At 36.4% G+C, this 20,698-nt stretch overlaps 1 protein-coding gene across 2 annotated transcripts in view; it reads right to left on the bottom strand.

Annotated features, from left to right (window-relative positions):
• The window catches only part of LOC110100893 (E3 ubiquitin-protein ligase MARCH11), a 45,874-nt gene that overhangs the window by 12,708 nt on the left and 12,468 nt on the right, over nt 1–20,698 (bottom strand). For both annotated transcript variants that reach the window (XM_020828608.2, XM_028693592.1), the window contains exons 2-5: nt 12,232–12,366; nt 12,120–12,162; nt 1,867–1,938; nt 1,583–1,697 (exon numbers count right to left, since the gene is read on the bottom strand). In XM_020828608.2, the coding sequence (XP_020684267.1) occupies nt 1,583–1,697; nt 1,867–1,938; nt 12,120–12,162; nt 12,232–12,366 (365 nt within the window). The remainder of the gene's footprint in view (nt 1–1,582; nt 1,698–1,866; nt 1,939–12,119; nt 12,163–12,231; nt 12,367–20,698) is intronic.

The following is a 20,698-nucleotide window of genomic DNA, read 5'->3' as shown; positions in this document are numbered from 1 at the left end:
TCTAATCTTATCTTCCACTGGAGCTACCCCAACCTTTTCACGTATATGCTCATTTCGTATCCTATCTCTAAGGGTCAAGCCACTCATCCACCTAAGCATCCTCATCTCTACAACACTTAACTTAGTATTATGCTTCACTTTTAATGGCCAACATTCGGCGCCATAAAGCATTGCAGGTCTCACCACCATCTTATAGAATTTTTTCTTAAGTTTGAGGGGGACTTTTCTATCGCACAATAAGCCCGATGCATTGATCCACTTCAACCATCCAACTTAAATTCTGCTGATAATATCCCCATTAATTTCACCATCACTCTAAACAATAGATCCAAGATATCTAAAACGTGTACTATTATTAATGACTTGATCGCCCAAAGTCACAATCACCTCACTAGGTCTATTGCTACTAAAATTACACTCCATATATTTAGTTTTAGATCTACTCAAGCGAAAACCTTTAAACTCTAAAGTTGACCTACATAATTCAAGTTTACCTTCAACTCCCTCTTTAATCTTATAAACAAGAAGAATATCATCAGCAAAAAGCAAACACCAAGGTACATCATCTTGCAAATGTCTAGTGAGAACAACCATGACTAAAGAAAAAAATATGGACTTAAGGCTAATCCTTAATGCAATCCAGCCGAAATAGGAAAATACTTGGTCAAACCACCTTGTGTTTGAACACAAGTAATAGCTCCTGCATAAATATCTTTAATGATTTGAATATAAGTATTATTAACTCCTTTCTTTTCAAGAACTCTCATAGCACTTCTCTTGGAACTTTGGCTTCATTTGGTTTCCACCGACGTTTTTTTCATTCTTAAACGGAGGTATTACAATAGAGAAGCATAATTTTTTTCCTTCTCAAATCGGCGAAAATTCGGAGTTATACCAAAAGGTGTTTTGAAAAAGTGGCGTAAACAAACATTAAAATAGTAACTTTTCACCGATTGAAATTAGAAACGGAAAAATTTACGGACATCCAAACGAGGCCTTTATCATTTGTTTTCTCTAAATCAATAAATATCATATGCAGATCCTCATTATTCTCTCTATATTTCTCCAACAAACCTTTCAATAAATGTATGGCTTCCATAGTAGACCTACCCGGCATGAATCCAAATTGATTTTAAGAAACATTAGTATCACGCCGCAACCTACGTTCCATAACTCGCTCCCATAGTTTTAAAGTATGACACATTAACTTAATTCTTCTATAATTCGCACACTCCTGTGCATCAACTTTATTCTTAAAAATAAAAATTAACACACTCATTCTCCACAGATCTGACATTTTTTTAGTCTTCAAAACAGTATTAAAAAGTTTAGTAAGCCAAGAAATTCCTTCATCCCCTAAGTATTTCCACATCTCTATTGAAATATCATCATATCATCCGGTCCAACAGCTTTTCCACACTTCATTTTCTATTGGAATATCATCAAGATTGTTTCCTACTAATCACCAAAAAAAGATTGAATTCCCTATCCTCACTCACAATTTTAAATTAGATATGGCAAAGGTAAAACAAGTACTCAAATGCAAATAAATATGCTTCACAAAAAAGGATATAATGTGTACCAATAATAATGTTTACAGGAAGCGCAGAAACACCAAGCAAAATTGACAGTAGCACATCCAGTAGAAGTCCTCCAATCAGGACAGCAAATGCAACCCAGAGAGGAGTAATGCATCCCTATGAACAAAACAAATGAACAACATAAGCAGATCAAGATAAACTGAGAGGCATTGGCAATCTTGAAAATGTTAATGAAACTGATAGCAAGCGAGCATGATTAGTGATGAGAGAAAAGTAAGATAATCAAGCAATAAACTATATTTGACTCGGCAAAAGGAACATATACCCTGGCGCGTACTCCTTGTCCAACATTTGCAGCTCCATGCGCTGACTCAACTCTCCATACACAATAATTTGCCTGCTTCAAAGAAAAAAGGAATGTATAGAAATCTGTATTACCGTGTGGATGGTACAATGTACCAAATGATTCCGAAGAAAGAATTCATTTTGCAATAAGATAATATAGATAACTCTGACAGGACGAACTGATTGTAGAAAATGCATATAAAACAATACTCACTTATCACCAACTCCACTATTGATAGAGATATAAATGATAAAACAGGGAAAATCTTCTTTGTGTAACCATGATCAAGTTTTAATGCAAGATGCAGGTAGATTAAGATGCTTTATAAGACAAATTTCGCAGACTAAATATTGTATTTTGAGAAAATTTCCCTTGATTCCGCTCTTTGGGACCCACAACACCCTCTCTGCCTCCATCTCGAACTTAATATCTTCTCCACCTTACCACCTCACAGATCTGTGGGAACACATTTCTACCACACTAATTTATGTGAGCCATCCAGCTGTACAAGTAAAGATCTAGGGGTTATCCTATTGTAACTAAATATATAGTTATTTTTTAGTCCTTAATTTTGTATATTCCTATTAGAAGTTTTCCTAAGATTATATGGATTCTAACAAATGATGGAACGAAAAATACTCAAGTATTCTCCAATTCTTGCCATGGTATCAAAGCTTTAGGAAATTTTTTTGTAAGTGTCCTTACATTCTTTTCTTCATGATTTCTGAAACAAAAAACTTCTTAATTTTTGTTCTTTTTCTTGTCTGCTAACACCCTCCTGCCAAGGTTTTCTTTCAAGGGAAAACAACAATATTGCTTATATTCCTTTTTTTTTTTATTATTTCATAAGAAAAGGGGACAAACAAACAATGGCTAAAAAGCCAAAGAAACAAGAAAAAAAATACAAAAAGCAGAGGAAACCACATTAATCGACACAAAGTAAAGTAAACTGGAAATGATAAATAATCCGAAGTGTTGGACTCAGGAGCACCACCACGCTGCCAAGCTTGCACCATCCATTGGGGGAAGAATAACCATCAACGAGGAAACCAAAAAACGAAAGCCACCCATGAACACACAGAAGGAGCCTGATAGGAAATACTTGATTTCAAGTATTTCCAAATCACTTTCACAACAACTCTCCGCGGAAACTGCTGTCCACAGCAGAAAAACAGCCCAAAACAGTGGAAAACAGGGAAAAACTGAGAGAAAATAAGAGAAAAGAATTGTATTTTACTAGTACATGCAAGAAAAATAGCAAATATACAATGATCCTCTATTCGAGAGGAGGACCGCACTCTCCCAATCTCTAGAATTCGATCTAGAGCCTAGCCTCCAACGAAGAACAAGAAAAACTTCAAGCAAATTCAACATAACCCTAAACCTCCCCTTTACTCCCTACTTAATGCATACAATTCAAAATAGATACAAAAGGACCTAATTGCCCTCACTTCCCCTCATTTTGGCTCCAAGAAACAACTTGAATTTCAAGTGGACCCCACCTCTAGCCCTCATGCGGCTTCCGCCTCCTGTTCCGCCCGCCCCCTCCTTCGGTAAAAACGAACCGGCCCACTGGATTGGGCCGGCTGGACCGGTCCAGGAAGGACCGGTCTAACAGAGCCACCAAGGTTGTCAACATAAACCATGGCCATCCAGGGGGCGGGACAAAAGCCTGCGGCCTTGCCATCACAACATTCCAACAAAATAAGCCTAAAACCAACAAAGCAAACACCACAACAGGAGAGCCAAATCAAAAAAGAAAAATCATTTCTTTTTTTATTTACGAAATTTAAGCTTACTACTTTTTAAAAAACCAATGCCAGCAATTTGAATAATACTTAAATCAAGGTTATCCCAAGAATCCAAATCATCCTCATTAATTTCCTCACCACCGGCTGAAGAATTGTCATCATGTAACCAGTCACCCTGCAACACCACATTTTCTCTCGATTTACAAGCTAGGTGAGTTAACAAATCATCCTTGGAAATAATGGAAATAGACACATCAACAAGAGGCACACCAATTTTTTTAGCCATAGGATCAACACCCTCAGAAAGAGAAACACTAAATGGAGCAGGAGTGTCCAAAACGTTAGTAACCACACAACTATTAACAGGCAAAATCGCACCCACAGGTGGAACACAATTTTGGTCACCAGGGTCTAAATGGACAAAATTATCAGAAACCTCGGCTTCACCATCACTTAGATCAACATTAGAATCAAGAGAGACAATAAGACAAGCTACTAAATTGACTAAGTAATGGTTAAGATCATAAGCCTCAGCAGCAAAAACCTCATTGTCATCTAAATTAGCATTAGTCACATCCAATTTATTCGAAACATGAGCAATAGTCTCCACCACATTTACATTCTCAAGAGAAAGTTTCGGCAACAACTCCTATTGAGCCAACTCAGCAGCCACAGAAGAATCAACATTATTAACGTCACTAGCCACAAACGAAACAACCACAGGAGGGACCTCAGGGACAGGCACAACTGAAGGGGTAGCATTAGCCAAATGGCCATCACCAGCCACAACACCAATATTGTGCAAAGCTAAATTTGCAAAGTCATTAACAACCTTAGTATAATTTTGAAAGGTAGATGGAAGAACATCCACATGACCCGCAAAAGGATTACCAGAGGAATTAATGGGATGTAGAATACTACAATCCAATTTAGAATGCCCTAGCGATTTACAGTGAGAGCAATACAAAGAAAATTCCTCAATAATCACAGACTGGACATAGCCTAGATTTTCGAGACCAACCCACACCCGATCAGGAAAGTTTTTGGTAGCATCCAACTCAACCAAAACACAAGCAACCGAAGGTTGAGAACCACACGAAGTGGCACAATCAAATTTAAGTGGCCGACCAAACATAGAGGCAAGCCCGTGAAGGATACGAGCTATGATGCACAGACACGGACACGGCAACACGGATACGACACGACACGGACACGGGACACGTCAATTATTAAAAATATAGGACACGGACACGGGTTGTACACGTTATTATAGTTTTTATATTTAAAAAATAGTGTATAAAAATTAAATAAGTATAATTTAAAAATAATTTAAAAATAATAAGTCATTTAACTAGAATTGTGCTTAAAATGATTAGTATTAGGATGTCGAGAGTTAGGAGTCGATGTCGTTTATCAGTCACCGAGAGGAGACGAAAATACCATCACTGCCAAAAAGAAATGAAAATGATAATATTCGATGATTGAGTATTAAGTGCAGACGTTGATTTGGTGTTGTGGATAGGAAATAAGAAATTTATTTTAAATCCTGCCAAATACAAGAAATTATATTTAAAAAAATTCATAAAATATTTAAGATACGCGTGTCCGACACGCGTGTCCAATTTGTATTTGATATTTATTAATCGGACATGTTTTCGACGTGTCCGACATGTGTTGGAGGAGTGTCGGGCGAGTGTCGTGTCGGACACGGTGTTGGACACTGCACGCCTCTTTGAGGAGAAGTGTCGGTGCATCATAGGATACGAGAGGTCGAAGGTTGGGAAAGGAAACCCAAATTGGAATGATAGGGGATTCCACCTCAATATCAAATGTAGGAGACCATTTAAACAGTTTCATAAAGCAATTGTTCATAAAATAAGAACGGTGAGCAAAAACCCTACAATAATCCAAATCATTCAGCAGCTTAATCAACACATGGTTTGGATTAAGAACAGTAACCGAGAAATCACATATTAGTTTGATATTAAAGAAAAACTTCATAATAGATTCAAGAGAAGGTCTACGAAAAGGGAATTTCCCCACCAAGGCGAACTCGAAAGGGGCAGAAAGCGCTAAAATTTCAGCTTCTGAAATCAATAACGATGGCATCCCACGTAAAGAGGAGATTTTAAGGTCAGGGAAAGAAGAAGACTGAGAATCACAAGCTAAAGCATTACGAAATGATCGAGAAGCCTTCCCATTCAAAAACCCGGGATCGGCGAGGCGGTTACCAGCCATTTTTTGAAAAACCGACCGAAAATCGAACGAAAAAAAAAAAGAACTAGAAAGCACAACCAGAGAGAGAAGGCAAAGGGAACTTCCCTGTGACCAGACCAGGAGACGGAGGCCAGAAATTGAGCGCCTAGGAGGAGAACGGCTAGGGAGGAAGAAACCCTAGCAGAGTCATTATTGCTTATATTCCTTCTGTCTCAAGTTCCCTTGGGATTTAAGGAAGCGATCCAAATACAACACAAGAATTGAAAAAAACATCTCAATATAATATTTGAATCGAAAGAAGTATCTAAAGTGATCACAATTGATTTGCTGATTCTTGAAGAGAAGAGGAAAATTGGACCATTTACATGGCACTAGACTTAAGCAAGAACATCAAACATTTAATGTTTGGGATGAATAAAACTCTTGGTGATATTTTGGATATGAAACTCTATAATTCCGAAGATAAGTGACACATGCATTTTCCTCCATTCAATAAATGAAATATGAAAAACAATAAATCAAATGTTTTCCAAAGTTTGTGATTTCACACAAATGTATGAAGAAAAAACCAAGATCCCATCCACAAAAAAAGGAGGATTTATCACAGAATATTCCAACCTATTTCTATGTAAAAAGATGGATTATTATCATCACTTCCAAATAGAATGCAGCAAAATGATACTTCTTAAAAAGTTTGTTGAAAAAGATTGATAATATAATTTTTTTTGTTGGATTTAATGTTGATTTTGAAGCGATAAGGGTACAAATTCTTAAAAAGGAAGACTTGTCATCACAAAATGATGCCATTGCCAACATCTAAACCAAAGATGATGAAGAACAGGAGTCAAGATCATCATCAACCCAGTAAAGGGCTTGACCTTAGTATGAAATCTTGTTAACATTAAAAGATCCAACTTGAAGCCCTATCTTACGAAAGACCACAAGCAACCAATGCTAACAAAGATGAACAATAGATAAATTATATGGTGCAAATATTAAAAAAAATGCTTGAGATACCAAAAAAAAAGATGTTGGAAACTTAACGGAAAATTACAAAATCAAAATTAGACAACACAAGACAAACATCCAAAAGAGCAAAAACATGAATATATGGCACATGTAGGAGAATATAACACAAAAAATCACCCATTGAGTTTCACAAAGATGAAATAAAAAAGCTAAAAAACTTGCTAGGAGCACGGGAAAAAATATCTACATATATTACACCAGCATTGTAAGGATTATTTCATCTTCTCATATTTCTAAAATCTAGGAGTTGCCCATTTCTAGCGCCTAGATAAAAGAAGGCATTATCTCTACAACTTAAGGAACCAATGCTCAAGAAAGCTCCATACAACTTTCAATTTTATCTCTTTTTCAGAAAACCATAAATCTATTTTTTAAAAAAAATTCTGGTTGCACCACCTACAAGTTGATCACCCATTTTTTTAATGTTCTCAAAACTATGCTTCCATCATTATTCAAAGAAATCAATATTGATGAATTTCATTTTTTTATATTTGTGAACAAGTAAAACAAAAATGTACCAATTTTTCAATGAATGACATGGGAATCCTTATCTTTTTTTTATTTCATTCATATTGACTTTTGTGGACCATCCACTACACTTAGATCTTTATGCTCGATGATTTTTATCTTTTACCAAAAATTATAATCAAGAAGATCTTTCTATTAAAAGCAAAACCGTTATAAGTATCATTTTTCTCATCTTTTACAAGATAATCAAAAATCAATTTGGCATTGGAATAAAAAAATTAGATCAAAGAAATCCCAAAGCTATTTTAATCACTCTCTCTCTCTCTCTCTATTCTCATACTTTAAGAAGAGTACAATTTATGAGTCCTCTTGTATGTATAAGCATCAATAACATTGAGTAACTTAACAAAAGAAAAACCATATACTTCCTACAAGAACTCTCCTTCAAAAGAGTGTTTTAAAAAATAATTATAGGAAACTATTTCAACGATTGTCAGCTCATAAATTGGTTAGTCTTGGGTTCAAAAGTCATATGCTAATCCTAACCAATTTCTTTCATCACTTCAAATAATCCTTTTCGCAATATATTTGATGGGTACATCCAGTCATGGAAAGTTTATCGTCGCCGAGGCCGGAGATCAGCGGCCGTGATTGAGTCGTTGTATATGTAGTTTGTTTTATTTGATCTTTTGGATTTGTGTTCTTTTATTTCCTATTTTACACTCATGTGAGGGGATGTTATGTTTGGTGACCAAGGGTATTTGGTCTTGTTGTTTTTTCTTCTTTTTGGGCTTATATATAGTAGCCCTCATCCTTTGTAATTTGGTTAATGAATGCTGAAAAACGTTTTTACCTTTGGAGCTTAGTTTTTCTTCTTTCTAAGTAGCTTGGTAAAGATTAGTTTAGTGGTGTGAGTGTCAAGTACCCAACAACCCGTTGGCTCTTGGTTTTATCCTTGTTCTCAAGTCTCTCCATCTCCCTCCCAGCTCCTAACCGAACCCTTCCCTTACTCTCAGCCGACGTTCTCAAACTCCTGCAGCAAATTTCTGCTTGGAAACATACTGTCCGAAGCCTTCTGACCCCACCAACAGCCCTCCGTTGACCCTCCCTCCTAGTGCTAGTAACCAATCACCCATACTCCACTTTGGTGACCCTTCCTCTTCCAAAAACCACTGAAATTTTCCCTCCCAACAACCAACAAAATCCTGTCTTTACATCTTCCTCATTAGAAGTTGGAAAGTCACTTTGTGTCTCTTCGTATTCTCCAGAACTTTTTCCCAAAAGTTAAAGTGTTGTCTTTTAACTTTCTCAAAGCCCCTCTTCATTTCCCTATTAAACACAAGCATCATCGTATTCTCCAAAACTTTTTCTCAAAAGTTAAAGTGCTGTCTTTTAACTTTCCCAAAGCCCCTCTTCATTTCCCTATTAAATAAAAGCCACATAACCTTCAACTCCCCCAAACCTACTGCCTACTTTTCCCAACAGTCACTAAACCACGTTTCCCACTATATGCCCTTCCCAAAATTGCCAAAACTAATCCTCACTCCTTTTCCAGTCATTAGAAAACTCCACACTCCTCCATTAAACCTTCCACCATCCCTTTAGCCTCCACTAACACTCCAAACAGCATTCTCCCTTCCCAAAAAAATTAAATCAGTAAACGTTGTCCTCCAAAGTCACCATAGAGGATTCTTTTCAAAGATTCAGCAAAAGTCGCTGTCAACCAAGGGAGTTATTGGCCTCTTCGTCAACACTTTGTTCAACGTCCAAGCAAGATAAGTGTCTTACATCTTCTCTTATTCACTCTTTAGCATAGATATCTTATTCTCCCCTCCAAAGTAGCATCAAACAAGTGTAGCAACTAATATGCTTAGTCTACTTTCTTAATCAAGAGCTGCGGACTTCATTTGCAACTACTCCTAAATTAAAAGTGGGACTAGCTACCCATGTTCTCAGAGTTTTAATTACTTTACTCCCTTTAAATTGTGAATGTCGCTACTAGTCAAGTTTCTTGTTTTTTGTGTAGTTGCATTGCCTAAATTTCTTGTCTTGATAAATTTCCTTGGAGTTTAAATTTGTTGTTTTTATTTATTCCCTAGCATAAATCTCTACATGCATGATCAATTTACTTTGTCCTACATCAATATTTGATAATGTTGCTTTTCTTTTCACACACATTCCCAATGTAGAGTAAAAATTTGATCCGTGAACAATTCAATGCATCTTCATTTGTTATTTTCCCACACAAAAAAGATACAAAAGCAACCACCCACCAAAAGAAAGGCATATGCATTCATTGATGTCAGTGTCAATAAAGAACACTACTTTATTACTATTTACACCTAAGAAGTAATATCATTCACAAATGATTAAAATAAAGAATTTGTTTCCTTATCATTTATCCAAATAAACAACTGCTCCCACCTAAACAAAGCTCATACATGAATCATTTACTACTGAGACACTAAAACTCAACTCAAGAAGAACTGTATTAATCCCTCAATCTACACAATTCAAATTATCACTAAACACTGACGTTGCCAGGTTCCAAGTCCTGGATGAGAAAAGTGGAGGGTTGCGTTAGGTAGTCGACAGCCAGCGTAAAACGAGAATTTGACTTTTAATAGAACACAATGGAGAAAAAGGATTCATGTAGCCGACCCCACGTAGTGGGATAAAGGCTTGATGTTGTTGTTGTTGTTGTTGTGTTTCAAACATCATTTGTGCAACATCGCATCATTCACTCACTAAATTTACTAAGAGAACTACTGAAACGGCAATAAAAAAAAGTCTTACTAATAAAGGTACAAGAACGCCATTTGAATACCATCTACATTTGTTTTTATCGTACAAATTTTTTTCTCATAATAACCAAATCCGTACTAGCCTGCATAATACTTCCATCCCTAAGATGGTCTATAAGGCTAAAATAATGAGAATGGGAATAAATTTATAGAGGAAATAAAAACACTTCAAAAAAATAAAATATGGGAATTGATAAGTAACCATAAGGAAAGAAACAAGTTGGATGTGGATAATCCTTTACTGTAACGTACAAATAAGATGTTTCACTAGAGAGGTATAAAGTTAGATTGGTTGCCAAAGGCTGCAATCAAATATATAAAATTGATTACATAGAAAGTAGAAACATTTATTTTTTTTTGCTAAAATGAATATTGCTCGAGACTTTTTATCATTAGCAAATAATATGGTGGAAAATATGGCAATTCGATGTTAAAAGTACCTTCTTACATAGTGATCTAGAGGAGAAAGCATTTATAAAAGTACTACCAAGATTTGGTTCAAATACAAAATAAAAATGCATGTAAGCTAAAAAAATTATCGTATTTGATAAAGCAATATTTAAGGCATGATTCAAAAGGCTTGCTAAAGAAATGCTTAACGTGGTATACAAATTAAATCAAGGAGGCCATACATTATTTATAAAGCATAAGACTTCACGGAGAACCTCAGCATTATTATTTTATGTCGGCAATATTAAAATGATAGATAGTGACGTGCAAAGAATGGAGAACTTACATGAAAGATTTTTCAAAGACTTTAGGTAAGTTAAAGTATTTCCATAGTATTCAGGTTGCACACTCTCGACATGGAATCTTTATAGTGAAACAAATAAATAATAAAATTATTCAAAAAAAACAAGTAAATTGGGATGCAAGCCTATCGAGGAATTCAATCATATGCATGGAGATACTCCAGAAACACAGCAATAGAAAAAAATCACCTATCAAAGACTTCTGGATACTTATCATATCATAGATTAGACATTGCCTATGTTCTTGGGTTATGAGTACATTCATGCACATTCCTAAAGAATCCCATTCAAATATTATGCAATTTATAGAATAATACAATGCTTGAAGGGAACCCCGAATAAAGGAATTCTATTAAAAAAGGGTAGGGTTCACTCTTGAAGCATGCACAGATGCTTATTATGCAGGTTTTATTGTTGATATGAGGTAAACTACAGGATATTTCATATCCTTAGGAGGGAACCCATGACTTGGAGAAGTAAAAAAATAAACTTTAGAAGCAAGATCTAGCATAGAAGTCGAATAGAGATATATGGCACAGGTAATCTACAAATTGCTATGGCTTAAAAATTATCCTAGAAGAATTAAACAATGAATGGGTAGGTTCTCTAAGGTTCTATTGTGATAACAAGTCAGTCATTAATATTGAACAAATTCATGGGTAACATGATAATATTAAACATATTGAAGCTAATAGACATTTTATATAGAAAGAATAGGTGATCCAATACATACTCAGTTCGCAAGCACAAGTGAATTTCACAAAAAATTAAACAGGAGCAACCTTTACAAAATTATCAAGATAAGCTTGAAACAACATCAATTCATTCGCTTCCGAGGAAGTGTGAAAATACTCCTTGAATCTGACCTTCGTAACCTGCAGCACCCTCTCTGCCTCCATCTCTACCTTGCCACCTCATGTGTTCATAGGATTTGCTCCCACCTCATTAATTCATGTGAGTTGCCCGGTTATATAAGAAAATATCTATGGGTTGTTTTATTGTGATTTATTTTGCAATTATTTTTCAATTATTGATTTTGAATATTTTCATAAGAAGTTTTCCTGTAATTACATAAATTCGGCAGAAATGATGGAATGCAAAACATTCAATCGTTCTCCAGCTGTTCATGTGTCAAGTGGTAAAGATGAACAAACGCCTAGTTCCCAAAGTGAAATAAAAATGGTGCAAACATTTAATTTTTTCACACTTACACTTGGCTGGGAGTCTGGAAAAGAGACATTTGCCGCCACTTTCCTGTGAAAGTTCACAGTAAGAGAATGAAAACAAAGAAAACAATTAAACCTGTATGATAAAACAACTTACTGGCATATCTCGCATTTGTTTGAGCCTCTAGTGCGAAACCATTTCATAATGCAAGATTTGTGTGTTTTTGACAGCTCGCCTCGGCATCCGCATCCGAGATCGATCAGAAGTTCTTCTGTTTGTTGTTGACAAACTCTGCTTGTGTTTCCAGATCAACAAAAAACAAAGTTAGCATCCATTAAGTTAACATTATAAGAAAAGGAATTGATCACCCTTTAGTCTTATAGAAGAAGTGCCAACTATTAAAAGATGGTTTCTGCTTTTTTTTTATTGTGTGTGAAGGGAAAGCTTCCTGACCTTGTCAAAGTTACTAGACAACTTAACAGTTGACCTATTTACAACATAAAACTTTTCACGGGACAAAATAAGAACAGTGTTAAATTCAAAAAATTGTAAAAGGAAAAGCTTAATTATTACACAAAACTATCCTTATTTATAGATCTATACAAGATGTATTAATAAATAAACAAATAACTACAGAATTATGCATAATTGCCTTAATATAATCCTTACTAAATCAGCCACTCAAATATGGAAAAAGATCAGTATGATCCTGGTAAGCCTCCCATGAATTCCCATCCTGGCCGTGGGATCAACTGTTAAGGGACGGCAAGGATTTAACAGAGATTGGCATGATCCTGGTGAACCTCCCACGGATTCCCATCCTCACCATGAGATCAAGTGTTAAAGGACAGTTGGGATTTAACAGAGATTAACGTGATCCAGATGATCCTCCCACGGATTCCCATCCTGCCGTGAGATCAAGTATCAAGGGACGGCTGGGATTTTAACACTCCCCCTCAAGCTAGGGAATACAGATATGTCATTCCCAACTTGGTAATTAGTCACAAAAAAGTAGAGTTATCAAGTCCCTTGGTGCACCATAGAGCCCTCCCTTTGGTCAAAACTTTGTGAGAAATTAACTTCAAACATAGCGGTGGCAAAGGATAGCAATGAAGGAAATATTAAGCAAGGAAGGAATGAAGATTGCATTGGTTATAGATAAGATAGCAACCACAAGAGAAAGCCGGCAATGAAGGCACGACAATAAGAAAAAAATTATTTATAGGGTTGTCGCAAGCTTCAAGGACAGCAGCAGAAAAACAAGTCTCAAGCGGCTCAACACTTGCCACGCAAATCTCCTCCTATCACATCGAACCAGCCTTCAGCCTAATGCAAATTAGTCGTCCAACTCCACCCAAACACTCATGTTCCATCAATCCCGTACATGCACACAAGGCCTCTGATCTTTTTAGTCTGATTTGAAGAAGGAGTGCAATTCTCACACTCTTGCTTGTCCCAGCCGTAGATCCGCACGAGAGGGAACCATTAGCTCTTTCCAGACATACGCAAGAGGATCCCTCCTGCTAGATCTCTCCTCAGTCTTGAACGCACGAAGGAGGCAAAAGGACCAATATTCCTAAGAATTCCAACAATGAAGGTCGGTGGTGGGAACATGTATTCCTCAGAATTTCAGCAATGAAGGCCAGTGGTGAGAACTTGTATTACTAAGAATTCTAGCAATGAAAACTAGTTGTGGCAACATGTATTCCTTAGAATTTCGATAATGAAGGCCAGTGGTGGGAACTTGTATTTCTCATAATTCCAGTAATAAAGGATGCTGTTGGGAACATGTATTCCTCAAAATTCAGGTAATGAAAGCCGATGGTGAGATAGCATGAAAGCCGATTAATTATCCTTCCAAATCCACAAAATTGAGAGCAAGCACATGCTCAAGAGGCTCCCAAGTCTGTTCAACCCGGCTAGATCGCATGCACAACAACTATTCAACTACTCGTTCCTTGCTCGGTTCGGCTCCAGCACAAGCATAAGAGCCGGTCATCCCGCCTAGGCACATACGCACACAGATCTCTCTCTCTCGGCTACTAGGTAGGCACATACGCACACAGATCTCTCTCTCTCGGCTACTAGGTAGGCACACACAAGAGGTGTCTTGTGTGCCTTCTCTAGCCGCATGTAAAAGACCGAAAGGGGATGCCTTCTCACTTGCTCGGTTGCTCTAGATATAAGCGAATATGAAGCAGAACACAAGAACCGACTCATCCTTGATCACACACAATGGTGAGCGCAATCCTGCTCAATCAACTCCTAGACAAGCGCAGAATCTTTTGGCCACACGACTCTCTCGTCGTGTTTGGTAGCACGCATGCGAGAGGGGTTTACAAGACGTTCGTCCCTCTTGATCGAATGTAGAGACCGCAGGGTTCTCGCTCGACTATACCAAACAAGATGCACTAGACGTTTGTCTCTCTTTATCAAATGAAGATACCGAGAGATGAAACACTCCCCCCCTCTCGGTTGGACGTACGCAAGAACAAACAAGCTGGAATATGATCCCTTTCATTTCTGAAGGGAAGGCTGGGCCTTCCCTTCAGAATGTCGGGCAATAAAAAAACTCATAATTCCGGCCAAGGCAATGACAGCTCTGATACCATGTTTAATTCAAAAACTTGGAGAGGGAAAAGCTTAATTTTATTATACAAAATTATCCCTATTTATAGATATATACAAGATGTCTTAATAAATAAACAAATAACAATAGAATTACGCATAATTGCCATAATATAATCCTTCCTAAATCAGCCACTCAAATATGAAAGGAGATCGGCGTGATCCTGGTGAGCCTCCAACGGATTCTCATCCAGGTCGTGGGATCAAGTGTTAAGGGATAGCTGGGATTTAACAAAGATCGGCGTGATCTTGGTGAGCCTCCAACAAATTCTCATCATATCCGTGGAATCAAGTGTTAAGGGACAGCTTGGATTTAATAGAGATCGGCATGATCCAAATGAGCTCCCACGGATTCCCATCATGGCTGTGGGATCAAGTGTCAAGGGATGGCTAGGATTTTAATAAACAATAATGGTGATGCCATTGTTTAGCAATTAATAAAAGTATAAAACTAAGAGCAAGTCTTACAATCAACAAGTTGCACAACTAAGATAAAATTAAAAAGAATTTACTCAAAAAAAAATCTATAAAAGAAAATTAGTGTAAGTAATGTTTCTGAATAAGCCATCAACTTTTCATCTACTTAATTATTAACAAAGGCTTAATTATTGATAACCGTCACAACGAAACACATATAATTATCATCCTATCATCGTTAGCCTAATCCAAAATACTTGGGATCAACTTAGTTTATGGGATTTTAGTCTTTACATTTTATGAATGTATATCAACCTAAATCAACCCTCAATCTTTCTCATTTCAAATTTGAATGATTATTGGTGGATTTTAACATAATTATAGTACAAAATTTGAGACACAAGTACTGCTAACATCCCTCTTACACTTGATATATAACAACAACAACATCAAGCATTTATCCCACTGTGGGTTCAACTACATGAACCCTTTTTCTCCGTTGTGTCCTATGACAAGTTAAATTCTCATTTTAATCTAATAAAGAAAGGTCATTTCTAATATTTTCTAACAAAGTCTTTTTAGGTCTACCTCTACCTTTCATAACATAAGTCAAATCTAATACATCTACTTTCCTAACCGGGTCATCAGAATGTCACACTTTTATGTGACCAAACCATCTAAGAAAACTCTCTAATCTTACCTTCCATTGGAGCTACTCCAACGTTTTCACGTATATGCCCATTTCGTATCATGTCTCTAAGAGTAAAGCCACTCATCCAGCTAAGCATCCTCATCCCTGCAACACTTAACATAATATTATGCTTTTCTTTTAATGACCAACATTATGCACCATAAAGCATTGTAGGTCTAACCACCAAGTAATAGAATTTCCCCTTACGTTTGAGAGGGACTTTCTATCAGACAACAAGCCCAACGCATTCCTTCACTTCAACCATCCAACTTGAATTCTACTAACAATATCCCTATCTATTTCACCATCACTCTGAACAATAAACCTAAAGATATCTAAAACGTGTACTCTTATTAATGACTTACTTAAAATATAACAAACAAATAAAAATATCCCAAAGAAATATAATCATGGTAAACTGAATCTAACATTTATGGTAATGGTTAGAAAAAAGTATGAATTAAAACATAAACAAAAATTAAAATATAAAAGGAATCAACTTAATTTTAGAAATGATGAATAAACATAATAACGGTTGGCCTTTGCTTCAAATAATGCACACTATTCAAAGTCGTTCAAGCGGGTGAATCATCGAGTATGTAAAAAGCCTCTTTGCAATATCAAAATGATAAGAATTTGTTACAAGTGTCCTGTAAATCATTTAACCCCTTGGTCATGTCTCCTTCACCATTTATCGAAATTAACAATTTTAATTTATTGGATTCGTATCTCGATCATCTACAACCTCTACGATCACCACTTCAATAAATTTTGATCCCATGAGGTAGGGACGAAGCTAGAAAGTTTAATTAGTGGGGGCACAAATTAATTATTTTTAAAATACACTCATTCTTTCTGGTGAATTTTTTCCTTTAAATTTAAAATTTCATGGTGAAATAATATCTTAATTAGGAGTATCAGCCAGCCAAACTAGCTCGTGAGCCGGCTCAAACTCAATTCGGTAATGAGCTCGATAGCTTGTATATTAAACGAGCTCGAGTTCAAACTTGATGAGAGTAGAGTCAACTCGCCAGCTCGTCAGCTCCCCAACTCGCAAACTAAGCTCATCTAATATTATATTAAAAATTTTTAAAACTTGTATTATTTAAAGAATTATGTTGCTTCCAATGCAACCAAAAAATACAAAATAATAATTGCATTTAATGCAAATTGTTGCTCCCAACAGAGTTATTTTGGAAAAGCTACAAGTTGATTGTTATTCGGAAAAAAAGCATTAAATATATTTTTAAAAAAAACTATCAATCTCTTCTCCCAATAAAAAAACAAATTCTTTCATCTTCTTCCCCAACGAGTGGCTCGTCAATGGATCCCGAGTTAAGCTCTCGATCTCTTTCTCCAGCGAACCAAGCCAGCGAGCAGACGTTCCAACTTCTCCTATGAGGTAAGCTCACAAGTCAAGCTCGAACCAAATGCAACTCAGGCGAGCTGAGTGGGCTTTTACTGGGTTAGTGCGGGCCTGTGCCCCGGGCCCTCACTGTAGATCCTCCCGTGCCATGAGATTTGGATCTCATAAATTCAGTACTCACACAACTCTGAATCACAGAATTTTTGTATTGATGAATTCATATCCAGATCCTCTACAAGTATCATGAACACCAGTTTGGTTGATTTGAATCACATGTGATGTGACTTACTCATCATGACCCCTCATTTTTCATTGGAATAGAATGAATTTTTATTTATTGGTTTGATATCTCGGTCCCCCACAATTTTCATTATTGGTTGCCACTTTGGTCTATTTTAACTCCATGAGGTAGAAATCTCTTATAAACCAAAAATTTTAAAAAATTTAAGAATCGCACTAACTCCTTATCAATATCAAATTGTCTACTCATCTTTTATTTAAAATCATGCGATTTTACGGGTTGTTTAATTTGCTGAAAAAAGGAAGATAAAATATTCCAAATGCGTGGGAATTGAAAATTTTGGTGTTCAGTTTGATGAAAAAGGAACGTTGAGTAAAATTTAATTAAATTTCATTTCAGACCCTTGTTCACTATTGATGTATTCTAAACTCATACATTTTTACTAAATTTTAGTATATACTACAAATTAACACTATCGTGGATAGGTCCCAAGTCCTGAATGAGAAAGGTGGAGGGTTGCGTTAGCAGCCAGCCTAAAACTTATCGAATAATCATGACATGAATCACCATCACTAACCCACGACCCGTCGTCAAAGTTGCTGACAGCCACCACCCTCAGTAGCTATTCATTGCCCGTCGTTGGTCATCGACCAGCACTGACCTCCATTACCAACTACCTGTCAGATGGCTACCACCTTTCACCAACACCACCAGCCGCCACCCACCATCGTTGGACTTTACATTACATTCATTTTACTTCCGACAAAAAAGAAATCACCTACATTTATTTTACACTCATCAAAACTACTTCAAAACATTTCAAATGCACTTGTTTTTTTACATTCCATTTTACGTTACATTCCATTTTCAACAAACCAAATAGCCTCATAGTGAGTTCATAACTTAATCCCTTTAATTTTTATTATCACCATTTGAGCCCATTAATATTTCATGAAGACCCAATTACATATAAATGGAGACTCAAATATATCCAACTTTTTTTGATAATTTGTGAAGTTTTTGCTCATCACATGATAATTGAATGGTGAATTGACCATATGATCCCTTAGAACTTTCCTTCTCCCCTTTTTAGTTGATTGTAACTATATAAGGTGAATATTACTTGAAAAAAATCAAAAATAGAGACTCTAATCTCTCTCAATAACATGAGCATATTTTACTCCTTTCTCATTAATATAGTAAATATTTTAAATGGTGGGCTTGTGACGTGATTCTCAATAATATTTATGATCATGTCTTCGGCTATTTTAGGCTCAAAGAGGATGTAATTGCGACTAAGCTCAAAAATCTTTAAATGGCCAGATTCAATCAAATCAATTATTTATATCCAAAGGTTTATTTCACTATTCACCAAAATAATCTACTATTCATCTATTATTTTGTCCCACATCATCCTACCGAAAAAGGTCACACCATCCAAATGAAAAATAAAGAATGGGTAATGTGCTTAAATAAATTAATAAAATGAAAACGATAATTCAATTTTGAATTTACTTCGGAAGTGAGACTGATGTAGAACGGAAAAAAAAAAACGGCTTTGCTAGGGACAAATCTCCTCTCCAAATTTTTGACAGCAAGTTCAGATTTCACCAAAAACCTGAGATGAATTCTCAGATTTTCTCTTGAGAGATATAGAGAAAATTGAGGGAGAAGTCCATCCTGGATGGTGAAGAGAAAGGCTGATAAGAAAATTCCAATCCACGGGTCTTCACTAGAGAAATCTGGAACAATTAGGAGAAGAGGGGGGATGGGATGAAGAGAAACAGAAAAAAGACTGAGCGTAAACGCCAAGCTAAAGGCGGGATCCAAGGAAAGTCGAAGGAATTCAAGTCACTGAATCCGTGATATGACTTAGGAAAATTAATAGGAAATAAAGTCCAGTAAATCAGTGAATTGATTTGGGGGCAAGCATAGGTGGGGGATTAATTCCAGAAAAGGGGAAGAGCATTAACTGAGCCAGAATTAAGGAGGTGGGAATTTAATTCTTAATTCCCCTACTTGGTTTAGGGAGTAAATTAAGAATTAAAGTTAAAAGGAATTCGGCCAAGAGAGGTGTGGCTTCAAATTGTTTCCAACGGGTGGGGGAGTGGTTTAGGAAACAAATCCTGTAGGAAGTATTTACTGGGACTGGTGGCAGGCATAGGCTAGAGAGGAATTAATGGGTAGGGATTTAATTCCTGCTATTAAACTCCTTAGATTAGGGAATCAATTAGTAGAGCAAGGCAAGGGAAATTTCGGTTATGAAGGGGGATTTTGAATTATTTCCTAATTCTAGACTTGATTTAGGAAATAATTTGAAATAGGATTTAATGAGGCTAATTAAGACTTCTTACTTTGGTTTAAAAAGATTAGGAAAGAAAATAATTCACTCCAATTTAAATTTCAAACTCAAATGGATGTAAATTAAGAACTTTCCTAAAATAGAATCACTAATTTAGGAAAGAATTTGAAATTTGAATTTGAATAATTTCAAATTCAAATCAGTCCCTAAATTAACCCAACCAAATTAGGAAATCCCAAAAAAGGTGGGAGGAGTTCGACCGGCGGCTAATGAGGTGGAGCCGGCGGCATGGGTTCGGGTATGGGGGATTAGCCGTGAGGTGGAGAGGGGATGAGGGATTTCAGGTGGAGGTGAATCCGGTGGCCAAACGAAGATAGGGAGGAGGAAGAATATGAATATGACTATGAGTAGCAATACGAAGGAACAAAATAAAAACAAAAGAAAGAAAATAACAACCGCGAGCCTTGGACTCTTCCGAAGACTGACGAGTGATGCTTTGCCCTTCTCCAAGGGACTTCAAGTCACGAGCCCGGACCCATCCTGCCGCTGGTGAAAACTCCGATTCCTTCCCATAGGAATCTCACTAACGCTCTCTCAAGAGAACACAAGTGTGGAACACAAATTTTTAATATCAATAATCCCTCCTCTATTATAATAGCTTAAGGCCCTATATATAGGCCACAACATAAGAAAAATCAAAATACAAAATTGCCCCTTGGGCCACAACACTCACATGAATCAACCTAGGGGTAAAACAGGAAATACATCAAATAAAAACTAAAATTCATAAAAATAACTCATAATTGAAGATTTAAATTATAGCCGTCGATTTACGATGCCTCCTGTGATAGATGCGCCAAATCTTCATACCGATGTTCGAATCAGAGACCCAATAGTCTTGGCTATAGTGAGGATTTGCTTATATGGTTGAGAGCTTACTGAGGACTTTTAGGGTGCAATAGGAAGGTGGGTGAGGTA

This window comes from Dendrobium catenatum, unplaced genomic scaffold (assembly GCF_001605985.2).
Source record: "Dendrobium catenatum unplaced genomic scaffold, ASM160598v2 fragScaff_scaffold_325, whole genome shotgun sequence".
In the NCBI taxonomy this organism is placed as follows: domain Eukaryota; kingdom Viridiplantae; phylum Streptophyta; class Magnoliopsida; order Asparagales; family Orchidaceae; genus Dendrobium; species Dendrobium catenatum.
Note: the sequence above shows the minus strand (reverse complement) of the source record. Positions and strands in the feature narration are given on the sequence as shown.